This window comes from Polyodon spathula, chromosome 8, assembly GCF_017654505.1.
Source record: "Polyodon spathula isolate WHYD16114869_AA chromosome 8, ASM1765450v1, whole genome shotgun sequence".
Taxonomy (NCBI): Eukaryota; Metazoa; Chordata; class Actinopteri; order Acipenseriformes; family Polyodontidae; genus Polyodon; species Polyodon spathula.
The window spans coordinates 21,135,919-21,163,354 of NC_054541.1; the positions used below are offsets into that span (position 1 = coordinate 21,135,919).

Below are 27,436 nucleotides of genomic sequence, written 5' to 3' on the forward strand. Positions count from 1 at the left end.
TTATTCTGCCATTGTATAGTGTGTGCTGTGTCATGGCATGTTGTTTGTAGGAACAATTCAAAATTGATAATTTAATGTTTCTCTGGGTTGATTAGTTCTCTTACTAAAATATTTAAATTGACGTGTTACAAATATGGAGGATTTACTATGATCACACATCACGCGCAGACACAAGGAATGGTTACTCAATAGTAGTATTTTATTAAGTACACAAATAAACAGAAATCAGAAAAATCATGAAGTAAATCTCTTAATTTCTAAGCACAAACACAATCCAAAACTCTCACTGCCTTGAAATTGTAACATGACACCGCCTGTCAGTGTGTTAGTTAACCTTGACTTTGATTAGATGCATAACTCCAGTTCCGGTCAACTACGACACGGTAGAGCCTTCATCGACGTGCACTATCGCTTAATTATTAAATCTGCTTAGAAAACCGCATGACATCTTGGTAAACGGTTGCAGCTGCCCCTCGTTTACCTTTCAGGTCAATACGGTCTTACAAGAGTCTCGCTTCTTTGCAGGCTGACCCACTTCCCGGTACCAGAAACGAACTGTCAGGCCAGGGGAAGATCCTATACAGGTGCTGTGCTTACTTGCTTTGTGTAATTCTTTCTGTATTCCTTGCAAAGTAAAATGATTGATAAACTAACCGAGCAATCTTTCATTGTCTATGGAAGAAATTCTAAGTCAGCCTACTAAAAGCACAGTTCACAACAGCATGGTCCTCTGACGCTGTAGTTCTGAAATGGCTTCAAAGCGGGCTTACAGTGCGGAAAAAAAGTGGACGACTGATGGCACACATTTCGGAGGACGCGAGTGCTCGTCTTCATCTCTCCCGAGTTAGTGCGGGGGTTGCAGCACTGAACCGGGCTGAATAATTCAGCATTCCAAAATTTGGATAAAATTAATAGTAAAATAATTGATGATTTCAAATTTTAAAAAATAAAATATAAACAAAAAGAACAATTGCAGACTTTTTTTTTTTTTTTTTTTTGGTACACAGGTGTATGTGTGGATCTTAATACCAGCAATGTTTAAATTACTAATAAATGCCCAAAGTTATTAAAATCACACATCCAACAGTTATGTGGGATGTTTGATTATTGTGTCTGTTGAATATGACATTTCATATCTTATCAAGATGTTTCATATCTTAGTGATTTAAATTATTAGATCTGTCTGTAAGATCAATTTAATAGGCCCTACCTTTACAGTTGTTGCACAGCTGCATTCTATGACTTCAGTGAAGTTCCCAGACCAGTATCATGTTTTTTTGTCTCTAATTTATTTCATGTTTATAAACCATTTCAGAAAAAAAAGAATCTACTTATATGTACCCGTTACTTCTAATACAGCCAAATAACAAAATAAAAACCAAGTTTGTTCTTATTGGCGCTCTTTTATTATACTACTGTCTAATGTCAGAAGTCACAAAACACCATATGAAAGAGAGAGTGAAGCAATTCTTCAGATATCCTCCAAGCTATTTGCAATAATACCTGTTTGCACAAAAAAAGGACACTTTTTTTTGTTTTTTAAACAATTCATGTAAACTCCATGGTGTGCATGGCTGTGCTTGGATTTAGTTTCAGACTTCATTTTGCACGCTCTTCTGGATTGACAATAATGGCAACAATGAGTAGTTTAACATTCAATCAGGAGCAGAAGAAAGTCTTGAACCTCACATGTCTCTTAATTCTAAAGGAGTGTAGAAGTAAAATGAAACCATAAAAACATAGACATACTAACTGTCCAACCAAAAAAACTATAACTAAGTTATAAGGAAGTGTTATCAGGGGAGTAACATCAAGTTCTTAAATTCCTGTAATATCTCTTGAAATGAATACACCCAATCTCCTACACAACAGCAACTACTCATCTAAAAAAGGGGACACTTTATAGCTTTGTGTTGTTATTTATCAACTAGAATTGCAACTGCTAAACGAAAGGAGAGCTTCAAGCCATAAAACACCAAACCCAGCACCAGAAGATGGGAGGTTTGCTCTCCCACTCAGTACTCAGTATTAAATGGGTAATCCTTGTGCTCCAAACCCCTGTGAAATTAAGACAAAAGAAAAATGATTTTCATTTGTTGCAATGTAATTTCGAAACAAACTAGACTGTTACGCTAAAAGCTACTGAATTGCATGACATCGAACTGCTTAACTACAATAAGGAAAAATGACATTTAAGGCATTTTGTTAAAACAAAAACTAAATCAAAACAAGACTTAACAAAAAACAAAATAATAATCTGGGTCTGTTAACCCAGCCATATCATTATTTGTTAAGTTGGTTGCCTTTGAAACAGTAAACCAACCAAAGCAGCATTGCTTAGTCAAGATCTTCAATGTTATCACTTCTGTTCTTTTATCATCTTAATGTGCACCTTTCAATCTGCACTGTGCAGTATGTACACTACAAGAAAATAAAGACAGCAAACATTAATATAGCAAAAATAACACTATGGACAGTCACAAAAGTTGTTGAAGCATTTGCCAGGTGGACCTTTTATACATTTTTCTAATTTTTTAACTGAGATGCATCCCCCTAAAAACCAGCTACCCCCACCTAGTTTTCAGATCTAATCATGAGTCAAGTGGCTACTGATAAAATACTCAATACTGAGACATTAACTTGGACCATTTTTAAAGTTTATGCAAAATTGAGTGGGTCTCCTGTTCCAATGCATGTCACTGATGTTACATAAATAAATCAAATGTAATTATCTGTCAGTTTCAGTGTGTAAACAATGCTCTCTTCAAATACTCGCAATCAATTCTTAATGTTAACTGGGTTTGGGAAAAAAATAATATTGCTTCTTTAATTGCTTTAGAAAGCTTTATTTTCTCTTCCTATTGTCTTCTAAATTCCCATCTTACTCATTCTTATGGCCTACCATTCTGCAGCTACACCCTGGTGCTTGAAAAAATATCAGCAATTGAGGTAAAAAAACAAAACAAGAAAAATATCTTCAGCCTTGGTTATCACCCTGACACTGATATAAATGCATGCCAGTCTTACCAGTGCATTGGGCAAACCCTCCAGTTCCTGTTAAAGCTCAGGATGTTTTTTATGTCTTCTCCATCAAGGTCAAAATCAAAAACCTGAAAATTCAAATAACAATGAATATAAGGAGAATCTGAATTAACAGGGTGGGGTGTCCCCTGTTGCATTATGAATGTAAATATGAATACATTGTATGCATTTCCCTCTCTTGTGAAGCAAAACTCATTTCAAAATTTAAGATACAAAAGACATTTTGTAACAGAAGTTTGTTTTTGTTATACTATATACCAAACTCGTTTCACGAAGCAACCTTCAAGACTGAGCATGAAATTAAACCTCCTGTGCCACCTAGCCCAGAAAACACAACCATGTTTTAGTGGTAAGACTCAGCAAAGCAGTGAAATAAAGCAGAGTAATAATTTTGGCCACCTTTTTAATTGTCCAAGTAAAAGGTGATTTACAGTACAAGCACAACAGTGTATATATGTTATACATTATCTGGTTAATAATTAGTCGATTTTGTAATTACCTTGAAATTCTCTTCAATGCGCTGGGGAGTAATTGACTTTGGGATAGTAATGATACCCCTCTGAATTTGAAAGCGGAGCAGAACCTAAAAGACAAACCCCATCACATATCAAGGAAGTGCTTTCTTCAAAACCCCAATATTAAACCCTACAGGGACAACAAACACCTCTGTTTTGCCTTCTGAGTGTCATACTGTTTACATAAGACCTTCAGAGTCACTACATTAATATTGTTTAAACCAGCCACTTTTAAGCTGGCTTAGCTCTTAGGATGGCTTTTTTTGGAGTGTAAACTCAGCCATGCTGGATCCAGCTGTCTCGAACTAGTGGGTGAAAACAGAGGGTGGCTTTGTGACGGCTCTGGTCTGTTTTTTGCTTTACTGTGAACGCATTGGCCTCTCAGTGTCCGTGTCACTCAGCAGACTTCCTTGGGAACAGGACGCACAAACACAGTCAGCTGAAACAGTGAACATGTCAGGCTGGTGTGATCAGAGTCGGTGATCAGAATATCTTTTTATCATCTATTCTGGGCAGTTTCACTTGCGTAACACAAATGTTGCTGGCCAAATAATGGCCGTGTTAAATAAATAAATTCTTGTAAACTCAGGAAATCAAAAAGCCCGTCTGTACTCAAGTGTAAACGGTTCAAATGATAACAAATCTTTTAATCCTATCGACTCTGAGCCAGCTAAAAAAAATGGTGTAAACGCACCATGAGTGAAATAAGAAGTTACATGTTTGACAGGAATTTTTATTTTCCTCACAAATCGCACAGCAATGTGACTGGTGACAAGGTGAGTGGTCCCACATTTTTTATAACTATGGTCTGTAGTTTTACACAGCTTGTCTGCTTATCTGTAATTCAGTCAAACATCTTGTGAATGTTTTCAAACCACAGAATCATAAACATTTTTATAAACTTTTTATATCTCTGCTAAAGCTCTTGCACAGTATCTGAAATAAAGGCGGACACATGCACAGTTCCTACATTAGCTCAGAGGTGTAAGAAAAAAAATCAACACACAGCATCCAGCTTACAAGTGGATTCAGCACAAAGGTTCAATATTTACCTGAGCTGCAGTTTTTTTGTGCTTTTCAGCAATTGCCTTGATTTTAGGATCTTCCAGTAGAGAGGGGTCTTCTGGTTTTGCCCTTCAAATAAATACATTTGTAAATAAATAAATTATATAAGATTGTTTTTATTTGGTAGTGCTCTGTAGGCTACTTGGAAACAACCAATTTAAACATGGTATATACTGTTTTGGTAATAAATACAATTATTTGACATGCTGATATGTTTTCTCCCTCTCTCGTGGGAGAGGTGTGTGAGTTTGGGAGCTTGTGTGTGAGTTGTTGCCAGTCAACACTCACTGCATTATTTTGAGTTTTAAATCTTTCATTTTTGTTATTTATTTATTCTGTACTTTTCATTTATTTCTTTATTTATATCATAAGAAGAGGTACTATTAGCAGTGGGAGAAAAGGTCGGGCTTGATAGTGTTAAATCTGCTTCGAGAATGAATAAGGTCCTTGTTGTTTTCCTGAGTCAGGAGCGATTGGTAAATCGCATAGTAGAAGAGAGGTTTTCAGTTCATAATTCCCCGATTACAGCGATGCCTTTGTCGACCCCACTCACTAAAGTCATGGAAAGATAATGTCCCCTGATAAAATGATTCCGCTGGGCTGTAAAGCAGAGGAAATCAAACATGTAATGTCTTTCAGGTGGCAAGTGTTTGTGTGCTAGATGTTGCATGGAATTTAGTGTTGAAGGCAGAGATTATGTTGTGTTTGCCATTACAGACACCATGAAATGTTTTAATTGTGGAGCACAGGGGCATCTTAAATATACTTGTCCCAAACTGCAACTAGACCCTTCTGCTGGTACTAACGCTGGTGATGAGGAGGCGGCCGGAGAGGCTCCAGGGGGGAGGGGGGGGCTCAGGAGGAAGAACCGGTGAGAGAACGACCTGTACCCCCAACCCGATGACTGAGACAAGCTGAAGTGCAGGAGCCCGCAGTGCAGAATACCGTGTCGGGGACTTCTTTGGAGAATACGGCTGTGACTGAGCATGATGGTATGAATTTGGGGCCCAGTACCGGCTTCCCAAGCCAGCAGCGGAGGGTCTCAACCCGTGTGCGGTGGGGCCGAGCACCGCTGCCGTTCATAGCCGCAGTCAGGCGGATCCGCCTAGCACTGCCGCTCAAGGTGACACGGAGCCTGGAGGGAGCGCTGCAGGCGAGTCTAGGCTTGTCCATTGCGAACCCTGCTGTTCGGGGAGTGCTGAGGGCATGAGTGCCAGTTCTTATACTGGCGACGTTGCAGCCTTAACCCTGGATGCTCCTTTTGAGTTGATCGGAGCTGCAGAGAAAACAGATCAGGAGACTGAGGAAGCAACTGTAGAATCAGAGGCTGCAGAAGAGGGTGAATGGGGAATGTCTGAGTGTGGAGAGGAAGAATATGATGGAGAGATTTCTGACCTCCCGGCCAGCCAAACCTCTAAGGGAAAACTATATACACTTGCTCAGATCAATGATTTTTTAGGTAAGAGCAAAAGGTAAGAGGGGGGTTGACATTACATCATTTTTCCCTGACTTGAAATTGTTTTTACTTTCTGCCAATACTATTCTCAGGAAAGCAACTTTGGCTGACTGAAAAAAACGTTATCGCTTGAAAAAATTTGTTAAGTTTCTCGCAAACGTTTAACAAAAGCTAAGCATTAAAATTGATTATTTTAAATTGCATAATTTTACCCTTGCTTGTTTTATTTTTTTAAATGTGTGCCTCACTTCGCTATCTATGGAGAAACTATTTTTTAGCAACTTTTAATATTAATGGTTGTAGAGATTTTTAAAAAAGAGCCCAATTATTTGACTTTATTAATCAAAAGCGGGCAGATATTGTGTTTTTACAAGAGACACACTCAGACAGCGCTAACCAGGCTCACTGGCTGTCTGAGTGGAAACGGGATTGTATTTTAAGCCATGGCTCGAATCTCAGTGGGGGTTTGCTGTTTTATTTTCTCCTAGACTGGGTGCGGAGATTTTATCAATTCATGATATTTTATCAGGTAAACTTTTAAGAGTGCACATTAAACTTGGGGGGACTTTTATTGATCTTATTAATATTCATACTCCTAATCTAGGGGGAGAAAGGATTTTATTTTTTAATAAATTACCAGAGGTATTGGGAAGGTGTGATCCCGTGCTTTTACTCATGGAGGGGTGGGGGTGGGGGGGGGTTTGTGAGGGAGCTGACTGCTGTTGTAAATACACACAGCATAGTGGATGTTTGGAGAATTGCTCATCCCAATGATGAACAATACACCTGGATTAAATTACAACAGTCAGATTTCTGGTGCAAGGTTGGATCGCTTTTACACTCCTAGAATTCATATTAATAAGTTTATTGATTGCCAGTTTTCACTATCTCATCACCACTTTGTGTCCACCACTGTTTCTTTACCCTCGGAAATTCCTGGTAAATCTTATAGGCATCAGCAGTCAGTGAGCTAGAGAAAGAGATATTGGAGTTGGAGAGGCAGCTGGATGGCCAGAGCAGTGAGATGGCATGTCAGAGCCTGGGGGAAAGGAGGCAGTGCCTGGGCAGGCTGCTGGAGGAGAGGGTGCAAGGTTCGCTGCTCAGGGCCCGCTTCACTCAGCTCAGAAACACGGACGCCCCTACAGCCTTTTTCTTTGGCCTGGAGAAGAGGAGGCTGGAGCAGAAAAAGATCTACTGTCTGAGACTGCCCTGTGGGAAGGAGGTGAGCAGCCCAGCAGAGTTGCGCCAGGAGGCAGTGGAGTTCTATAGTGACTTGTACAAAGCTGAGGGCTGAGACCTGCTGGACATGGCACAATTACACCAGGGTCTCCCTAGACTGAGTGAGGAGAGCAGTCAACTGGATTCCTCTCTTACTTTCCAAGAGCTTTCTAAAGCGGTTACACAGCTGTCCAATGGCAAGGCACCCGGCATCAACAGACTACAGTCAAGAGTTTTACAAGCATTTCTGGACCCTGCTGGTTCAAGACCTGTACCATGTGCTGACTGAGCGCATCAGGGAGGGACAGCTCCCTTTGAGTTGCCACTGTGCTGCTATCACCATGCTGCCAAAAAAAGGGGACTTGTGCAACCTTAAGAACTGGCGTCCAGTGTCTCTGCTCTGTTGCGACTATAAGTTGTTTTCCAAGGCTCTGGCTGTCCAGGTGCAGGGTTGCCTGGCGTTGGTGGTGCACCAGGATCAGTCTAACTGTGTGCCTGGACACTCCATCGCCGACAACCTTTTTTTTAATTTGGGAACTTTTAAATGTATCTAAACTTTTTAACCTGAACTTTGGCTTTAATTTCGCTTGATCAAGAAAAAGCTTTTGACAGGGTTGATCACAAATATTTATTTGCCACAGTGGAAGTCCAAAGTCCAAGGAAGAGAAAGTCCAAGGGAGGCTGCAGAGCTGGCAGTGGCTCATTTCCCAGTTGTCTTTCAAGGGTTTAGTTTCTCATCATTAATAACCTGGTTGCTTCCATGCTGTGGCACAGACTGGTGTGTCTGGACCCCCCACCCCACCCCACCCACCGTGGACTGTTAGCTGTGCTGGCAGGGGCTGGCTTTCTCTCTTCTGCACAGGGCGGGCCGGCTGGGTTTAGACAGATATTTCTTTCTCATTTCCCCTGACAGATTCCCCAACTCAGGACTGGACACATTCTACAGTACTATGTTCAAGCCTGGCACCTCCTCTAAACTAAACTAGCAGGACTGATTCATCTCTATGCAGCCAATGGATCTTTGAAGAACCCCTGTTTTTTAACCCTATTTTTAATTCTGTCACTTTGTGTGGTGTGTTTTTAAATACTGGTTTTACAAAACTGGAACATTTTTTTGAATTCACAGAAGTAGAGGTCCAGCAGGGAACTGAGCGTGCTGCTGGGTATCAGATCAGAGAGGTTACTGGAGAAGACGCCGATTGCCTTGAAGGCCTCCTTAAGCCTGGCTCTCTCTGGGTATGTGGAGGAGTGTCTAATGCAGCGTGTGGCCCTCGAACCTGATACTCTGTTCCCCACAGTGCTGGTCCCCCCTCCGGCCCCCTGGCAGAGGAAGGGCAGCCTGGGAGGCTGCTGTCAGTGCACAACCTCACTGAACTGCATTTTCATGCCACAGAGAAGAAACACTTGTACCACCTGTGTGTCAAATCTTACTGCTCCCCCCAGTTGAAAGACCTAGTAGATAGAAGTGGAGGGCACACCTGGGGGTGAGCGAGGCAGTGATACTCAGCTGGTGCTCTCTGTAAAAACTACCCCTGCCCAAACGCTCAGGAGACCTGCAGTGGCATGTGTTGCACAGCATTGTGGCCATAAAATGTTATCTGAACCGCGTGGAGCCTGGAGCGAGACCGCTTCAGAGACTGTGTATCACCTGTTCACTGACTGCCCCCGACTGTTGCCTTTCTTCCAGCTTTTAACAGACCTGTTGGCATCTCTTGGTGTTGTTTTTACTAAAACATTTATTTTTATTTACCCATATAATTCAAAACAACGACAAAAATGTATGTTTGTTAATTTTATCCTCGGTCAAGCGAAGTTAGCCATTTTTAGATCTCGAATAAACAAAATTTTAGCCACTGGTTTTACCGATGCCTGGAGTATTTTTAGTCTTTCTTGTTAGTAGGATTCAGGTGGACTTTTTTTTTTTTTTTTTTTTTTTACTATCGTTAGGTGAAGGACTTAGACATGTTTACACAGCAGTGGTGTGAGTGGGGTGGGCTGTGTGATGTGAGTGAGGAGGGGGATCTCATTTTGCTATTTTAACCCTGTCATACTAAACAATATTTATATTATAGCTTTTGTTGATTTTTGAAGTGTTTTTGCGTTTTTTGTGCTGTGATGGTTTCGTTTTGTGGATATATTGTTTTTTTGTAATCTTGTTATTGATTCAATTAATGGATTTAAAACTCAAAACTGTGTCTCTCTCTCTCGGCCAGATAAATCGGAACAGTTTACTTCAGACAGCATCTGTTTTGCTACGCTGCTGGTGTGAAAGCCTGCATCGTACAGTATTCTAAGAACAAAAAAAAAAAAAAGAATGTTACGTTGGTGTGAAATGACTTTTAACAAAGTTATATACTGCAAGATTAATAATAATAATAATAATAATAATAATAATAATAATAATAATAATAAACTAAAAGTGCCAGGCAGTTTTACGGCTTCCAAGCTCGTTCGTACCAGCTGGAAATTTTGGCAAGCTATAGCACTGCAGCGCAAATGTCTGCAACAGATCAGTTTTATGCAGCAGTTTCAATGAAAATACTGCATTCGTTCATTATCTCACAATGTTTTATAACTTTAAACACCATAGTAACCATGACCCTATCTACACACTGTAAGGAGTTATAAGCTAGTTTAACATTTTAACTTAAAGAGAGGTCATTGTATTGACACAGGGATAATGCTTGTCAACTTTGGAGTTACTCAGATACACTATTTTTCAATTGAAGTGGTTTTAAATTTAAGAAGAAATTGTACGTCCGGCAACCATCTTGTTTTACAAAAGAACACCATTTTGACATATTTGAATTCCATTCCACGATGATGCCTACCAAGTTCAGAATTAATTGGTTAAACTGTTTCCAAACAGAAGCAGTTTGATGTTTGGGGTACATTGTGGCGAATTTGGTTGCTGATGACAACCGTGGAATATGGCCAATACATGTCGCAAAGAATCCTGCAGAATGATGTGCATTTAACATTAATAACTGTATTTAAACAGAGATGTTTATGATTAGACTTTTCCACTACTGGAAATTATAATAGAGATCTGAAAGGACTAAATGTATGTGTACTTGTCACAAAGACAGCCGAGTGGGTGACGTCAGAACCAGGAAAGGAATGAACACAAAGACAGGACAGATGATGTGAAATGATGAGGCGCTTGCTTGAGCTGGTTTATTGCAAATAAACAGTTTAGACAGACGAAAAGGCAGGCCATGGCACTTTACGCCAAAACAAAAACGAAACAAAAAACAGACTAACACTTAAACGGTGAGTTTAAATAAACAAGTATCGTGCTGGTCCCAACAGCACGTAATATTATATATATATATATATATATATATATATATATATATATATATATATATATATATATATATTATATATATATATATATATATCTATATATATCTATATCTATATATATATATATATATATATATATATATATATACTCTTTGGTTTCGCCTTCTCTCACTCACCGAACACCCAACCCCGAGTGAGTAAAACCTGCATCTATATATACTGTTGTGCTGGGATTCAATTACTAATTAATTACTCACTTGAATCCCAGCACATGAATTAATTATGTGCAACCTCGTGCTTACATATTAACTACTTTAAATGCACGTTAAGTGGCGTACAATCCCGTGCCTAAATACAAATTGTACATTTCTAAATATACGTGAAACACAGACCCGTTTATATCCCGTGTACCAATGCCTATACACCAACACTTAACACACGCAACATATAACATACAATATACACAGGGGCGGGCACTTTGTCACATATACCCCCCCATTTGTGCAAAGCACACATGGCCTCAATGGCCACCTCCCCCCTTAAAAGCCCAAAAATCCAGGACCGGAGGCCTCAAGGTGCCCACAGGTCGCCAGGCCGTCAGCAGACACATCAATAGTCCCCAGTCTGGCTCCTCCAGCCGGGGTAGTCCTGGCAGCGGAAAGGCTGCTTGGGGGGTGGTCTCCTGACCTTCCCCCTTCTTCGGAGCCGGAAGCTCCCCTTGGTGGGGCTCAGACCACAGTACTTCCGGCAGCGAAACTGCTGCAGTGGGAGCAGGTCTTCTGACCTCCCCCACAATTTCCGCCTGTGAAACTGCTGCTGGGGTTGGTGGTCTTCAGACCTCCTCCCCCTTCTTCGTGGCCAGCAGCTCCCCTTGGTGGGGTTCCGACCACAGTACTTCCTGCTGCGATGCGGAGCAACAGGCAGCCCCAGGCGATGCGGCGCGGCTGGCAATCCCAGGCGAAGCGGTTCCAGCGACCCCATGTGATGGAGCGGTTCCAGCGACCCCAGGCGATGCGGAGCGGCGGGCAACCCCGGGCGATGCGGAGCGGCGGGCATCCTTGGGCGAAGCGAGGCAGGCATCCCTGGGCGAAGCGAGGCAGGCATCCCTGGGCGAAGCGAGGCAGGGAGTCTGGACAAGCTGGTGTGCGGGCGTTGGCCCTCTTTGTACCCGCTGCGGCTGGGCCATTTTCCGCTGTGCTCCCCTCAGCAGACTATGTAGTGATTGCTGAGGAATGCCAGCATCAAGTCCTGGTACTCTTTCTTGTACAGGGAGAGGCAGCTCCAGCTCCTCTCCTCGTGAGCGTGGGGAAAGTGCTACCAGCAGGCATTCACACTCTGCTGGTGGGGAAAGTGATACCAGCAGGCATTCACCCTCTGCTGGTGGGGGAAGTGATACCAGCAGGCATTCACCCTCTGCTGGTGGGGGAAGTGATACCAGCAGGCATTCATCCTCTGCTGGTGGGGGAAGTGATACCAGCAGGCATTCATCCTCTGCTGGTGGGGGAAGTGTTACCAGCAGGCATTCATCCCTCTGGTGGGTGAAGTGTGGCAGCAGGCATTCATCCTCTCCTGCCGGTGAAGGTGGCAGAGGCAGAGGCAGCTCTGCTCCTGCCGATGGAGGTGGCGGAGGCAGAAGCAGCTCCTGCTGCTCTGCTCCTGCCAGTGGAGGTGGGAGCGGCGTGTAGTCTCCTGGCGGCGGAGGTGGGAGCGGTGTGTAGTCTACCCTTGTTTCAGGGGACTGGTCCGGCTCTCCCTCTCTTGCAGGGGACTGGTGCGGCTCTCCCTCTGGCTCTGGAGGTAAAACCAGCAGGCATTCTTCCTCCGCTGGTGGAGATGGAAGCGGTGGACGCTCTGCCTTCCTCTTCCCCTTTCCTCTTCACTGCCTCCTCCTCACCTTCCTCTCCTGGCCCAGTTCCTCCTCTCCCTCTTGGTAGGGGCAGCGCACCACCGAGTGCCCGAACTCCCCACAGGCAAGACACCAGCCTTGGTCCTCTAGACCACAGAGGAGCTCCTCCAGGTCCTGGCAGCCATCTCTCCAGCTCCAGCCTTCCATTTATTTATTTTTTTAATCCACACACCTCTCCTGGTCTGACGCTTAGAGGCACTGTTAAATCCCACGCAGAACACCGTGTCACACAGATGGCCGAGTGGGTGACGTCAGAACCAGGAAAGGAATGAACACAAAGACAGGACAGATGATGTGAAATGATGAGGCGCTTGCTTGCGCCGGTTTATTGCAAATAAACAGTTTAAACAGACAAAAAGGCAGGACACGGCACTTTATGCCAAAACAAAAAAGCCAAAACAAAAACAGACTAACACTTAACAAACTGTGAGTTTAAATAAACAAGTATCGTGCTGGTCCCACCAGCACGTAATAGCAATTGATTTTATATATATATATATATAATATATATATATATATATATATATATATATATATATATATATATATATATATATATATATACACACACACACACACACACACACACCCTTTGGTTTCGCCTTCTCTCTCTCCCGTTCCCTACTCACCGAACACCCAACCCTGAGTGAGTAAAACGTGCATCTATTTCTAAACACACGTGAAACACAGACCCGTTTATATCCCGTGTACCAATGCCTATACACCAACATTTAACACACCACACACAGCATATAACATACAATATACACAGGGGCGGGCACTTTGTCACAGTACTATATAGTATTTACATCATGCATTTAAAAGCAGTAATATGTGATTTATTACATATTTTTTTAAATCATTACCCGAAAAAGATCTGTACATTTGTCACGGCAGGTACTAGGTTCCGGATTTTCTACCCGTGTCAACCTCTAAAATTATATATATATAATTAACCATGTTACAATGAAACCCAAATTCAGACCCTAGTAAGGTAATAATTTAAATTTTACCTGTTTAACCTGGATTTGAATAACCCTCCAGCACCTTGTCTGGACACCCCTGCTATAGAGAATGCCTCCTTACCATGGTCTGTCTGGGGATCCCAGGGGACTGTATGCTGTGAGCGAGATCCCCTTCGACATGCAGTAATCCAGCAGCTTCTCCTGAGTCAGGTACGGATGGCACTCAACCTTAAACAGAAATATTCAAACTTGGATTATTTTAATATGACCACATAGCACTAGATTCTCAAAGCTATTTACACCAAATCGTAATTTGTGACATTTTTATCTGAAAAGAAAACAAACATACACCATTACAATTCTAAACAAATAAAAACGACTTCAGACTGCTTATGTTTTTAAGTTAAAAGTCGTAGGGGTAGATGTAGTAAGATGGGCCAGTCACAACGCAAACATACTGCGATTTGCATTTTCCTAGCGACAGCTGCAAAGTATACATTTAGTCGTATGTACCAAGAGAAAATATGTTAATGGAGAGCTGCAATATATTATATATCTTAGTGAGATCTCTAGCATTGAGAGGTGTGCAATATTTTATTGAATAAATTAAATGAAAATGAAAGGCAGTTTGTGAGGGCGAGACCCTCACTGTAATATTTCAATGCCTGTTATTGTGATTATTATTGTTAATGTTATACTACTGGCGATAGAGCTGCGGTTTATTATGTATCTTGCATGTTGTTGAGCAGCTGTATTTGATATATGATGGTACATTGCTGTATAGATTGGGGAGCTTCCCTTAATGAAGCTGCTGTAGATATACATGTGGGGACAAGGGTTTTGTTGTAGCCATATGTTTGGTAATCTTCCAAGAGAAGGGGTAATGCTGATGTTCAGTCTTTACTGGTAATGGTTAGGGGCTAGACAATAATGACAATGATAATAATAATAATAATGAGTAAACAATAGAATAGTTTAACGATAGTGTTTGTAAACAAAGACGGTATTCATACACATTAAACAAATACATATAAAATGAGAAGAAACAAGTATATAAATCAATTAAAAGTACATAAATCATTAATTAAAAGCTAATTTTATACACAAATCTGTATTACGAGTTGGGTTGTATGTGAAACAAAGAACTTGAACCAGAATTTCCCCATGTGTGGCCCACAAGACAAATGGAACGAGTCATCACATCATACTTGCTTGCACTGCTCTTCAAAAACACCCACAGTAAAATCTGCCTCTTCTAAATCCCTCTGTTTGATAGCTCTACGCACTGAACTATACCTGGTTGTTGGCCGGTTGGTACTTGAGACCTGGTTTGTTTAGCAGAGCCTCTATCTGTTCATGGTTGAAGTTGGAGACCCCAATGGCTTTCACCATTCCTGCATCCACCAGTTCTTCCATTCCCTGAGGACACAGAAATACACACCTGTGTTGTTTTTTTAATGTTATTACTCTTATATACAGTGAATTCCTCTACCGGTAATTGAGATAATAGTGCGTCTGTACAATGGATTTGTGTAAATAATGGAACTATTACTGTAATATTAGTAACATGACATTCCCAATCTAGATATCTCCATAAACAATGGCCGGATTTCCATGCAGCTTAGAAAGAACTCTCTCCACAGTCATTTATGTGGCATAGCACATACGCGCACATATCACGCATATTCCACGCTCTACAGGAAGTGCACGTGTAAAACATTGTAAGACTTTAAGGGGTGGGTAAATCGCTTTCTCGCGCTAAAAAGCCGTACAATTTGCATGGACATGTGCGGAAGTCGTATATTAAGCTTACGAGAATTCTGTACTGAAAATTCACGTTTGTGACATAACCTTGTTCAACTTTCTACTATACAAAGACCATACCACAAAGCAATCCTTTATTATCTAAGAGCTGCTGGAATTAACCATGGCGAGGTTCTCTGACCAAATAGGAAAACATAAGCATAAAGTAGAAGAGGTTTAGACACCTCTTTATTCAGTATTTATTTTTATTTTTTATGTGTTACCATTTATTCAATTGTCATTTGACTCAATCATAGTGCTTAGCGGCAATTACAGCTATGAGTCTGCTGGGATAGGTCGTTACCAACTTTACACACCTAGATTTGGCAATATTTGACCATTCTTATATACAAAACTGTTTAAGCTCCGTCAAGTTCCTTGGGGAACGTTGATGGACAGCAGTCTTCAAGTCATGCCACAAATTTTCCATTGGATTTAGGTCAGGGCTCCGAGTGGGCCACTCAAGGACATTTACCTTTTTGTTCCTTAGCCACTCCAGTGTAGCTTTGGCTATGTGCTTTGGGTCATTGTCATGCTGAAAAGTGAACTTCCGTCCCAGTTTCAGCTTTCTTATAGAGGGCAGCGGGTTTTCCTCAAGGACTTCTCTGTACTTTGCTCCATTCATTTTCCCTTCTATTTCCGGACAAGTGCCCCAGTCCCCGCCGATGAGAAACATCCCCATAACATGATGCAGCCACCACTATGCTTCTCAGTAGGGATAGTGTTCTTTGGGTGAATCACTGTTTTGGGTTTGCACCAATCATAACGCTTTGCATTTGCCAAAAAGTTCCTTTTTAGTTTCGTCAGACCACAAAACTTTTTACCATATGGCTACAGAAAGTGTTTTTTTTGCATACTTCAAACTGGATTCAAGGTGGGCTTTCTTGAGTAATGGCTTCCTTTTTGCCACCCTACCATACAGGCCAGATTTATGGAGTGCTTGGGATATTGTTGTCACATGCACACTTTGACCAGTCTTGGCCATAAAAGCCTGTAGCTCTTGCAAAGTTGCCATTGGCCTCTTGGTAGCCTCTCTGATCAGTCTCCTTCTTGCTTGGTCGTCGAGTTTGGATGGATGGCCTGATCTAGGCAGGGTCTTGGTGGTACCATACACCTTCCACTTTTTAATAATCGTCTTGACCGTGCTCCCCTGATCTGTACCTTTCAGGAACTTTGTCCCAGAGTTCTTTTGAAAGCACCTTCGTGCTCATGGTTGAGTCTTTGCTTTGAAATACACTACCCATCAGAGGGAACCTACAAGAACTGCTGAATTTATCCTGAAATCATGTGAATCACTACAATTTAACACAGGTGGAAGCCACTTAACTTGGTGTGCGACTTTGAAGGCAACTAGTTACACCTGACCTAATTTAGGATTGCTATTACAAGGGACACTTATCCACAAGCTATTTCAGTTTTTATTTTTAATTAAATTTTCTACAAATTTCTAGAACATTTTTTTCACTTGGAAGTTGTGCGGTAGGATGTGTAGACAAATGAAGAAAAAAACTACTTTAATTCCAGGCTATAAGGCAACAAATGGTGAAAAATTTTAAAGAGGGTTTACTTTCTACAGGCATTTTGTGTGTGTGTGTATATTTATATATATATATATATATATATATATATATATATATATATATATATATATATATATATATATATATATATATATATATAATGTTTTTTGTCTGCAACATGTCTGTCCTAAAATATAAGTGTGTTTGTGTGGTTATATGTTTAACAGAGCTCTAAAGTCGCTACAAATCATATAATACGAAAACAAAACCCATTGTATAGTAGCACAGTACAGTAGTATTATTATAAGAATATTATGTAGTGTGACTTGAGGGCGAGTAAGGTAGCCTATTGTAGATTTAGCAGTATTTTAAAATGTATTGTACTAAACATTTTGACTGGATCATTTTTATTTCATGAACCTGGAGTGCTGATATTTCAGCTCCATTTGTAGATATAAGGATCAGATTTGCTGAAGCTACGGTTCTGTAGGGAAACGTGTACATATTACACATGTTCACGTATAACAGGTTTAACAAATACATACAGTACTATACAAAAATTTTAGGCAGGTGTGAAAAAATGCTGTAAAGTAAGAATACTTTCAAAAATAGACGTTAGTTTATATTTATCAATTAACAAAATGCAAAGTAAGTGAACAGAAGAAAAATATACATCAAATTAATATTTGGTGTGACCACCCTTTGCCTTCAAAACAGCATCAATTCTTCTAAGTACACTTGCACACAGTTTTTGAAGGAACTTGGCAGGTAGGTTGGCCCAAACATCTTGGAGAACTAACCACAGTTCTTCTGTGGATTTAGGCAGCCTCAGTTGCTTCTCTCTCTTCATGTAATCCCAGACAGACTCTATGATGTTGAGATCAGTGCTCGGTGGGGGCCATACCATCACTTCCAGGACTCCTTGTTCTTCTTTACGCTGAAAATAGTTCTTAATGACTTTTGCTGTATGTTTGGGGTCGTTGTCATGCTGCAGAATGAATTTGGGGCCCTCCCTGATGATACTGCATGATGGATAAGTATCTGCCTGTACTTCTCGGCATTGAGGAGACCATTAATTCTGACCAAATCCCCAACACCATTTGCAGAAATGCAGCCCCAAACTTGCAAGGAACCTCCGCCATGCTTCACTGTTGCCTGCAGACACTCATTCGTGTACAGCTTTCCAGCCCTTCGGCGAACAAACTGCGTTCTGCTACAGCCAAATATTACAAATTTTGACTAATCAGTCCAGAGCACCTGCTGCCATTTTTCTGCACCCCAGTTCCTGTGTTTTCGTGCATAGTTGAGTCGCTTTGCCTTGTTTCCACGTCAGAGATATGGCTTTTTGGCTGCAAGTCTTCCATGAAGGCCACTTTTGACCAGACTTCTCCGGACAGTAGATGGGTGTACAAGGGTCCCACTTTTTTCTGCCAATTCTGAGCTGATGGCACTGCTGGACATCTTCCGACTGCGAAGGGAAGTAAGCATGATGCGTTAGTCATCTGCTGCAGCGAGTTTCCTTGGCCGACCACTGCGTCTACGGTCCTCAATGTTGCCCGTTTCTTTGTGCTTCTTCAAAAGAGCTTGGACAGCACATCTGGAAACCCCTGTCAGCCTTGAAATTTCTGCCTGGGAGAGACCTTGCTGATGCAGTATAACTACCTTGTGTCTTGTTGCTGTGCTCAGTCTTGCCATGGTGTATGACTTTTGACAGTAAACTGTCTTCAGCAACCTCACCTTGTTCCTCACCTAGTTTTATTCCTCTTACACTGCTGCTTCTGTTTCAGTTAATGATTGTATTTCAACCTATATATTGAATTGATGATCATTAGCACCTGTTTGGTATAACTGTTTAATCATACACCTGACTATATGCCTACAAAATCCCAGACTTTTGCAAGTGTACCTAGAAGAATTGATGCTGTTTTGAAGGCAAAGGGTGGTCACACCAAATATGGATTTGATTTAGAGTTTTCTTCTGTTCACTCACTTTGCATTTAGTTAACTGATAAATATAATCTATTAACATGTCTATTTTTGAAAGCAACCTTACTTTACAGCATTTTTTCACACCTGCTTAAAACTTTTGCACAGTACTGTATGCAGTACACAGTGCTTTCTTATGGAATGTTGTTTTTTTATTATTATTTGTATAATTCTAGGTCTGTTTTTTTTGTTTTTTTGTGTTTTAATAAAGAAATGTTGGTGGTCAATGAGGCAGGCTGCACTTGCAGTGCTTCAACACCATCTAAAAACTTAATGGAAACCCAGTTTAAGAAAGCTGCATGATATCAGTGGCGCAAGGCCAAACTGGAACTCAGACACATTTGAATATACCCTCACGCATTTCAATAAGAATTTGGAAAGAGAATTTCTCTGGCTAAAAGAAAACTACCTGGAAACACACAACCCGAAAGTACTACCAAAACAGGTTGAAAAAAATCTGAGACATTTTTCTTTTTCATGGAAAATTGCCCAGCTGTCAATGCAACCGGTGCTAGAACATTTCAGTGTCAAATGTATAAGTACTATTTTGATCGACCGAAGCTTTACTTTTTTAAAGACCATTTTACAGCTCTGGGGAAATCAACCTGGATTGCATAAACCACCTGTTTGTAACTTGTACGTACAGATATGTTTCCATATACCACAGGATTTGATACACTTAATAACTTGTGCTAATGTACTTGGCAAGTTTCATCACACTTGGACTAGCAGATTTCTAGATATATGTAAAACTTCCTCCACTACATCCCAATCCATTACAGGTCAGGGTGGACTATATTGTTATTGTCCTCCAGGTCTTTGTTCCAACTATGTCCTTCTTTATTGAGCTACACCAATTAAACCACTGAAGCTCTTTGGGTTGGGTTTTCCACTTTCCAAAGTTTATGTGCTTGCTGAAATGCCCCTTGTTTGAGGTATAATGTTCCAGTTAAGTACAGACAGTCCTCACACTTACAACACAATTGGTTCCTAAAAGTCGCGTTGTAAGTCGAAGCATCGTAAGTCGAAGCACATTTTCCCATAGGAACAATGTTATAAACTCGGGTTTAATCTTTACATCCGATGGATGTAAAGATTTAGCGTAAATCCGATGGTTACGTGCATATTACTGAGACCCCTACCTGGCCTGTATAAAAGTACAGACTAGGGGCTTTCCAATGACGTATACAGTGTGCGTATGTGGTACTCCTAGCAGGAAATACGATCGCCTGAGGTTAAGCCCCTCATCATGTGACAGAGTTCACAGCTTAGGTTTCGTTTTGAGTCAATTGCTATTATCAGACATTGTTAAGGGCAAATAAATTAAAAACAAACAAAAAAAAACAGAACACTAGACTGAGTCAGGGGACCACGTCAGGTACTGCAGTTCGGATACCGTGCATGCGCACATGACGCAGGGCTCAGGAATCGCGGTGTCGATGTCGTAAAGTCTAACTAGGGTAATAATGCAAAACAGTCATAAGTACCAAGCGTCGAGGATTGCCTATAATATGAAAATAAATTCCACTTAAGAAAAATTTTAAATAATGAGGATATCATCACTTAACTACATTTAAAACAGCACAGTGGAAAATAGGTCAGGTTGATCATTTTATTATCTAGCACTTCAGATATAAGTAAAACTATTAAGAAACTACGATTTGATTAACGTATACCCCACTGGAATGAGCCACAGCCAGAGGTTTTAGCATCAGGGAATTCAATCACCTATTTTCAGGGGAATCCCTAGAACTACAGAAATGAAATCCAGGGTGATTCCCCAGTGACACTCTGCTACTCCCCTGGGTCAGAGGAACAAATAGAACAACAACTGTCAGATATTAAAGTATAAATCACTGAACTTACCTCCCAGGTGTCTAGAAAGCAGGTGTTGTCCGGCAGCACTAATCCTCTGTCATCAACAGGAAAGAGCTCGCTGCCCGCCTGAAATAGAAACGATGGAGCAATTCATATTGACTTAACGTTACTTTGAGCCACCACTGCAAAGACCATTGAAATAGACCCCACTGGAATTTGAATTTGTAGTTTTGTGTAATTTGAAGTTTGTACGTAGAGGGTAACTTAAAAGTAATGGCATTATCAGCAAGCTCCAGTTCCATATTTAGATTAGCTAATAAAGTTCATTAACTAGAGCAGGGGTTTTCAACCAGGGGTACGCAGGATGACTGAAATGAAAAAATTAAAGTAAAAGAAAATGATGATCTTAAATAGATTTTAATGGTACTATATATTCTCGAAACCACTGTGCACAAATATTTCATTTTAGTTGAGCACCCCAAATGTTAGTAAAGTTCCAAAACTATCATCCACCTGTACACACACGATTTCGACCGAGTAGATTTCCACTTGGTACTTCAGTTGAAACCTCCAGACAGAAGGGGTAGTTTTCAGAAAAAGGTTGAAAACCACTGAACTAGAGTATTCTACACTTGTTTTAAAATGCTTTAATTTGTCATATGAAGTATCACAAGAAAATGGACTGGCGACAGTGTGATAAAGAACCAAGCTGCAGTAAGTACAGTACAGAGATATTGTACTTCAAAAGAGATATTTATGTTAAATCGGGGATTTAAAACTTGCATGAGCTCACTAGGCACCTGCCCAATAGGGGGCGCTGTAGCACAATGAGGAAAAACAGTCCTTGGCAATTTTGCCTCCTAAGCCCCAAACTGTATGACTCGCCCAGTCCATCACATGGTTGTGTCTTTACTGTGAACCACTTGGGGACCCCTAGTTCATATTATTCTATTATCTATAGTACATGGCCTGAAATAGCTCTTGATACTGTACAATATACAATAACTACAACAATTCTAAATATCTCTTTAAAAACTGCTTTTAGGGTGTTTTCAGACTTGGTTTGGGGTTTTAGGGAGTTGGCAGTTACTGTGTGCTGACTGACAGTCCAGGTCACACGGTTCAATTAATACATGTCTTACTTAGGCCTGTGTGCGTGCACGCATGACAGTAGAAAATCACCTTGAATCCCATAGGCCAATGGATGAGGTAAAGATCCAAGCAGTCAAGTTTGAGGTCAGACAGGGTCTGCTGGCATGCTTGCTTCACCAAGGACTTCTCGTGGAATGTACACCACAGCTGTCAGGAGAAAATGTGTTTGATACACCGTGACTTCTTGTGCTGCAGTCGGCATTGAAACATGAATATAATTACAATATTTTCTGTACACAGTGGAGGAAAAGTACACTCGCTCTACACACAGGACCAGAGCTCTAGTATAGGCTGTTTTGTCAACCAGTACAATTGTTGGAATCCTATTCTAAATTTCTGTTCTGATCTACGGAGTATTGCAAAGACCTTTACCACTAGTATCTAATAATATCCAGTAAACGGTGATGCTGTATATTGCATAAGGCTGTCTCTACTGGGTTGCTTAAATGAAGAATTAACAAATTCCCTAACATCACTGATAAATAAATGTTATTGTGCATTTTACTTTCAATGTGTATGTAGTGTCTTGTATTTGCCAAGCTTTTGCGCATTTTATACCATAAGCAAATTATTGTAGATTTTTCATATTACTAAAATCACATCTCAAATGTGACCTTAACATAAGATGTCACTGCGGGGGGGGGGGCTGATGTAACAGCGTAACATTTTAGAAAATACTCCCAATACAATGAAATTGAAACTCCAGTGGACACGATTATACAAGTGGTGTGTTTAAGACATTCTGCTTTATTTCACCCAACCTGCAGCTCCCTGTTTTGGAGGGCCTTTGTACTAGTTGTACTGTAACAGAAACTTGTATTTGTTTCCTGATAGTACTGTACAGTACCCTATTCTTGTCAAGATTAGGACGTTCTTGTCCAACACTGTCTTTTACTCACGTGAGTACTGTATTAACAAATGTACTGCATTTTGTAAAATTAATTTTATTGACACAGTAAGTAGCAGGGTTCTGAAAAATAGTGTTGCACGTTCCCACGTGTTGCTACAACTGTTTAAATAACATACCTGTCATTTTTCTTCTTACTGTTAAAATCCTGACAACTTTTTACAGTTCTAACTTTAAAGTGTTTTCAAAGCTCTTTTCAAAATGTCTGCTCTTACACTGACAGTGTAAGGATTATTGCCCACATTGTCAAACAGGTAACAACGATCCATGAGGTGGTATGGAAAAGAAAAGGCAGAGAACTTGTTATGTTTATTTTGAATTGCTCTTCCTGCAGTTCACCATAAGGGCTTAAGAACATCAAGGAGGTGATGTTGTGAGTAACTCTGCAAAATTAAGGAAATACGAAGACAGCTACTTGAATTTCAGTTTAATTTGTACTGGAAGTGGAGATACACAGTGCGGTTTGAGGTGCAACAGCAGTTGAAACAGGGATACACGCCTTAAAAAGAAAACTCGCAACCCAAGTAATGCCAATACAATCTGTTCAGCTGAATTTAATCATTTGTCGAATGATATTACAGATCGTTTGGGTTGTGAGTTTTCTTTTTAAGGCATGCATCACTGGCATATATTAATGATAGACCACGTATTTAAGGAAACAATAAAGGAGCAACCACCCTTGATAACATTTAAACGTGCAAGAAATGTAAAGGACACAGATCTTTCATCAAAAACATTTATATGCCAGATTGTCACAATCAAGAGAGCTGCAAACAACACTTTTTACAGGCAATGGAAGTATCGTCACACTCTCGTGCTGTTAATAACATTCTGAACTACAGAAGTCAGGTTTGGTTTTTGTTGATGTCTCTGGAGTTGGTGGTTTAGCTTTTTTGTTGTAGAAAAACTCCAAATGTAGCTGTCGTTTTACCATTGTGCAGCCAGGGCTACATCAAATTCACTCTGTTTTAGCACATTTTCGCTGACTGACACTGTTTGGTTATTAAGGTTTGAAATAAACTGCGCACTCACATATTCTCTACCAAACTACGAAAAACAAAGATATATATTTTTATTTTTAAATAAACCCTGGCTGCAGGGGTGAAGCCAGGATTTTATTTTGAGAAAGGATTCTGATTAAAAACAAAAAAGGAAACAGAAAGCAAATTACTTGAACTTTTAACATGTGCATCAGATTTCAATTTCACATTATGATAATAAATAAAAATAACTATATATAACTTAATTCGTACTTATGGTTGTTCATTTTTGTTAGCCAACAGTTTGTGTTCAAAGCAAAACAAACCATTATATTTAATCTCACAAATTCTGACTAATTTAATTACCGTTTGAATGGCGCAGAACTGCTGGTGGTAGCTACTAACTTGTTGTCTTCAGATGGTTCATTAACAGTTTTCTGGCATTTAGACCTAAACAAATACCAATTTTTTAAAGTATTTGTTCCTTTCCCCTACTGCTGTCAGGCCATACATCACGTCTCTCACTCAGTGTTCCACCACGTTGTACGTCCATTTGTACTGTAAAGTGTAAAAGCTGTGTGCATTGTCCAATCAGAAGAGTTCAAGGTTGAACCTCTCATGCATGACACAAAATAGCCCAATCACAAACAGAAATTTGAAACACACGCTTTGACAGACAGCAAGTATGTCACTGTTACATTGTTAGTTGTGAGTGGCGGTTCATGTTTACTAATTGAAAGTGGTACTGATTGAAGCGTATTGAGGTCACCAAAAAAAAAAAAAAAAAAAAAAACATTTTCAGCACTTTTTTTCCTGTAAGGCAGTGGCTAAGCTAAATAATGATCACGTTATTAGGAAATGACGATCATGGAAAGTCATGTTACTTATTGAACTCTTGTATTGTATATAGGCCGACTCTAATTATCGTGTGACCAGTAGGATGCACTGATGAAGGCTTGACTGCTGCAACACATTTTCACTGCCACACATAAAACATTAACTTAGAAAGGGATTTTTAAGTACTGCCTTCTTTTCATATTTGAAATAGTGTACTAGAAAGCCTGCAAAAATACAGAAATCTGATGACTGTCTAAAAATAGGCTAAATCAGAGGCTATAACACACACAGAAGACACTGATCTCTTTTGCCCCAAAGCCTCAGTCTTGCAAACAACCCTGCCGCTGCATGTGGACGTGATCTTATTCCTAATGTGCGGAGGGGCTCTCGGTAGAAGCCATCACGACCTCGTCATTATACAACGGGGGGATTTTGTCAGCAATGCTCAGATAGTGTGTGTGTCTGTGTTAAAGTGCATTCACAGAGTTCAGGAGCTTCTCTTCACTTCCAGTTGCTTGCCATAGACACAAAATGGCACTAGCTCTTATTTCTGTAAAGACTTGGCTGATCTAGCCTATGTTACGTGTGCCAACTTTAACTGAACTTACTTGCTCTAAATGAAAATTCTCAAGTGTCATACTACTGTTATCATGCATAATGTAATCTGTTTAAAACAGGAGGGCGCAACGCAACAAACGACTCACAATGCGCCTGAGGCGACAACACACACACACCTCGTCGTGCTATATTGCTTAAATATATATCAGGCTAAATTACAGTATTATAATATAGCCTTTCGTTCACAGAATAATAACCACAGTACCTTGCTGACAATGAAAAGGTCCTCCCTCTTCACAAGTCCTTCTTTGATCTTCTGCTGGATGCCCTCTCCTACTTCATTCTCATTTTGATAGACATGGGCACAGTCAATGTGGCGGTATCCGGCGTCAATGGCTAACTTCACTGCTTCGGTTACTTTGCCTGGTGGTGACTACCAATAAAAACAGAAATAAGTCCAAAATATAGGCCTAGTTGTTTCTTGGTGTTTTTTAAAACGTGTTATTCCTCACTGCATAACTGACATTGGACAACCAAAATAGTTTCGACACAATAAAAAGGTGAGCAGTAACAATGGTTTATAAAGCTAGTAAGCAGGAAGAAAATGTATTTATTTATTTTTTAACTTGAGGAAATTGCATTTACTTTTATAAACTGCAAAAGCATAGGTCTAAATCTGCTTTGCTTTTGTATTTCAACTTACATTTATTTTGTTTTTCTCAGTGAAGTTATGTTGCCCGCGTTGCTATTTTAGTTTCAGAACTTTAAGGTTAACTCAAAATATTTCACCAGGCTTTGAAAATTAGGCCTTATGAAACGAGAACTTTACAAAGAAACGACAAAATGGTTAGTTTTCCCTCTGTCAGGTATCTATTGTGACTGTGTTGAAACTATGGCTGGCAGTTAAGCCTCCAAATAGCAAATCGATTAATTGGGCAAACAAAATCGAATCGTTCGAATAAATATTGATGATTGTACCGCCCACATACATTTTCTTTCTTTCTTTCTTTTTTTTTGGAATCAGCAATAATTTTTCATTTTAATATTATTTAGGGAGTGTTCACACCGAGTTCGTTAGTGGAGCTGGTTCTGTACGGTTCGGTTTGTTTGGAGTGTAGTGTTAACAACGAAGTTCAGAGTGCCAGTGTGAAAGGGGCTTTAAAAATAAGGACGGACAGCAAAATTCAAGGACAAATTCGGCCTCTAGTTCCTGCACATTCCTCATAATGACGAAAAAAAAAAAAAAAAAAAAAAACACGTGAATGAACCAAAAAACGAACTCCATTTCATACGGAAACTAACTCAAGACATTTTCTTCCAAACAAGCAAACTAATCCATTGTTTTAACCCAAAAGGGTTTTAAAAAATGGTCCTACCTTCCATGTTCCAAGTCCCAGAACTGGCATCTTTGCGCCAGTATTCAGCAATATATGAGTTGCCATTTTAAACTCAACAAAAAGCTGTAAAGACTATAGCAAACCCGTTTACTGTCGTCTCCTTGCACAGCACAATGCGACTGCCAGAGGAAAGCAGAGAAATGTTACATCACGTGATTGGTGCGGTTCAGCATCAGTCGAGAAATGTGAGAAGGGTATGGCTGCAGACTGCAGGCTCATCCAGCGTACCTCACTCATCGGACAACATGCAGCTTTTAACTAGGTCATTCTTCTATTAGCCTGAAGTTTTAACAATTTTGAAGTAGTAATTAAACAGTCTTATATTTTGAACAGGTGTTGTATACTGGAATATGTTTCCTCAAGAATACATTCAGGTGCACCACTCTGGGTTTCAGTTTACTGAGTTTCAGATTAATGAGTATGGACATTGTGGACCAGCAGCAAAGCCTTGGCACCAGGATATGTGGAGAAGGACAGCATGGAGGGGCTCGATGCTGAAGTGTAACACCCTGGATTCTGTTAAGTGGACTGTCCAAGGACACAGTCCATTTAAAAAATAAAAAATGTGTTAACCAGTTGGGGCCCCTCTATAATGGGTGACTGCCTTGTGGAATGGGGAGACATTGGAGGGCCGTCAGCAGGGGAAGTTATGTTATATTTAAATAGTTGTGTTTATTTCTACAATATGTACATACAGTGTGTTAAGTAAGCAATAAGACACGACAGGGCGTTGTCTGTGCTAGAATAACCGCACGCCCAGGGGCGCAGTAAGGTATGAGGCCGTAGGCTGCGTGCCTTTAGCCCCTGGAAGTGCGGTTATTCCAGCACAACCAACACCCTGTCATGTCTTATTGTGCTTATAAAATGGGTTACTAGTTTTTAGAAATAAAGATATAGACACATTTTTATTTAAAAGTGAATATAGGTTTATTCTTTTACTAAATATATTACTACACTAGGAAAAATAGTTCCAATAAATGTAATAGTTCCAATTAACAGATA

The 27,436-nt window shown here is 40.3% G+C and overlaps 1 protein-coding gene across 2 annotated transcripts; it reads right to left on the reverse strand.

Moving 5' to 3' along the window:
- Positions 1 to 178: 178 nt before the first annotated feature.
- On the reverse strand, positions 179 to 26,578 carry LOC121319590 (aldo-keto reductase family 1 member B1-like). Of its 2 annotated transcripts, none has more exons than XM_041257179.1 (10): positions 26,414 to 26,578; positions 25,303 to 25,470; positions 21,786 to 21,902; positions 20,652 to 20,729; positions 14,773 to 14,895; positions 13,598 to 13,704; positions 4,610 to 4,691; positions 3,542 to 3,625; positions 3,028 to 3,110; positions 179 to 2,421 (listed from the first exon to the last, which is right to left on the reverse strand). In XM_041257179.1, the coding sequence occupies exons 1-10, from the start codon at positions 26,477 to 26,479 to the stop codon at positions 2,382 to 2,384; spliced, it is 948 nt and encodes a 315-aa protein (XP_041113113.1). In that variant the 5' UTR covers positions 26,480 to 26,578; the 3' UTR covers positions 179 to 2,381. The 2 variants fall into 2 exon arrangements, with proteins under 2 accessions (XP_041113113.1, XP_041113112.1); XM_041257178.1 differs by having other exon boundaries at positions 179 to 2,058; positions 26,414 to 26,577.
- Between the last annotated feature and the right edge of the window lie 858 nt (positions 26,579 to 27,436).

Coding starts and splice junctions, on each gene's coding strand:
- LOC121319590 (XM_041257178.1), bottom strand. CDS start 26,479: ATGGCAACTCATATATTGCTGAATACTGGCGCAAAGATGCCAGTTCTG. Junction 4,692..13,597: donor GGATCCCCAGACAGACCATG/GTAAGGAGGCAT, acceptor ATTTATTTGAAG/GGCAAAACCAGAAGACCCCT. Junction 3,626..4,609: donor ACAAAAAAACTGCAGCTCAG/GTAAATATTGAA, acceptor TTTGTCTTTTAG/GTTCTGCTCCGCTTTCAAAT.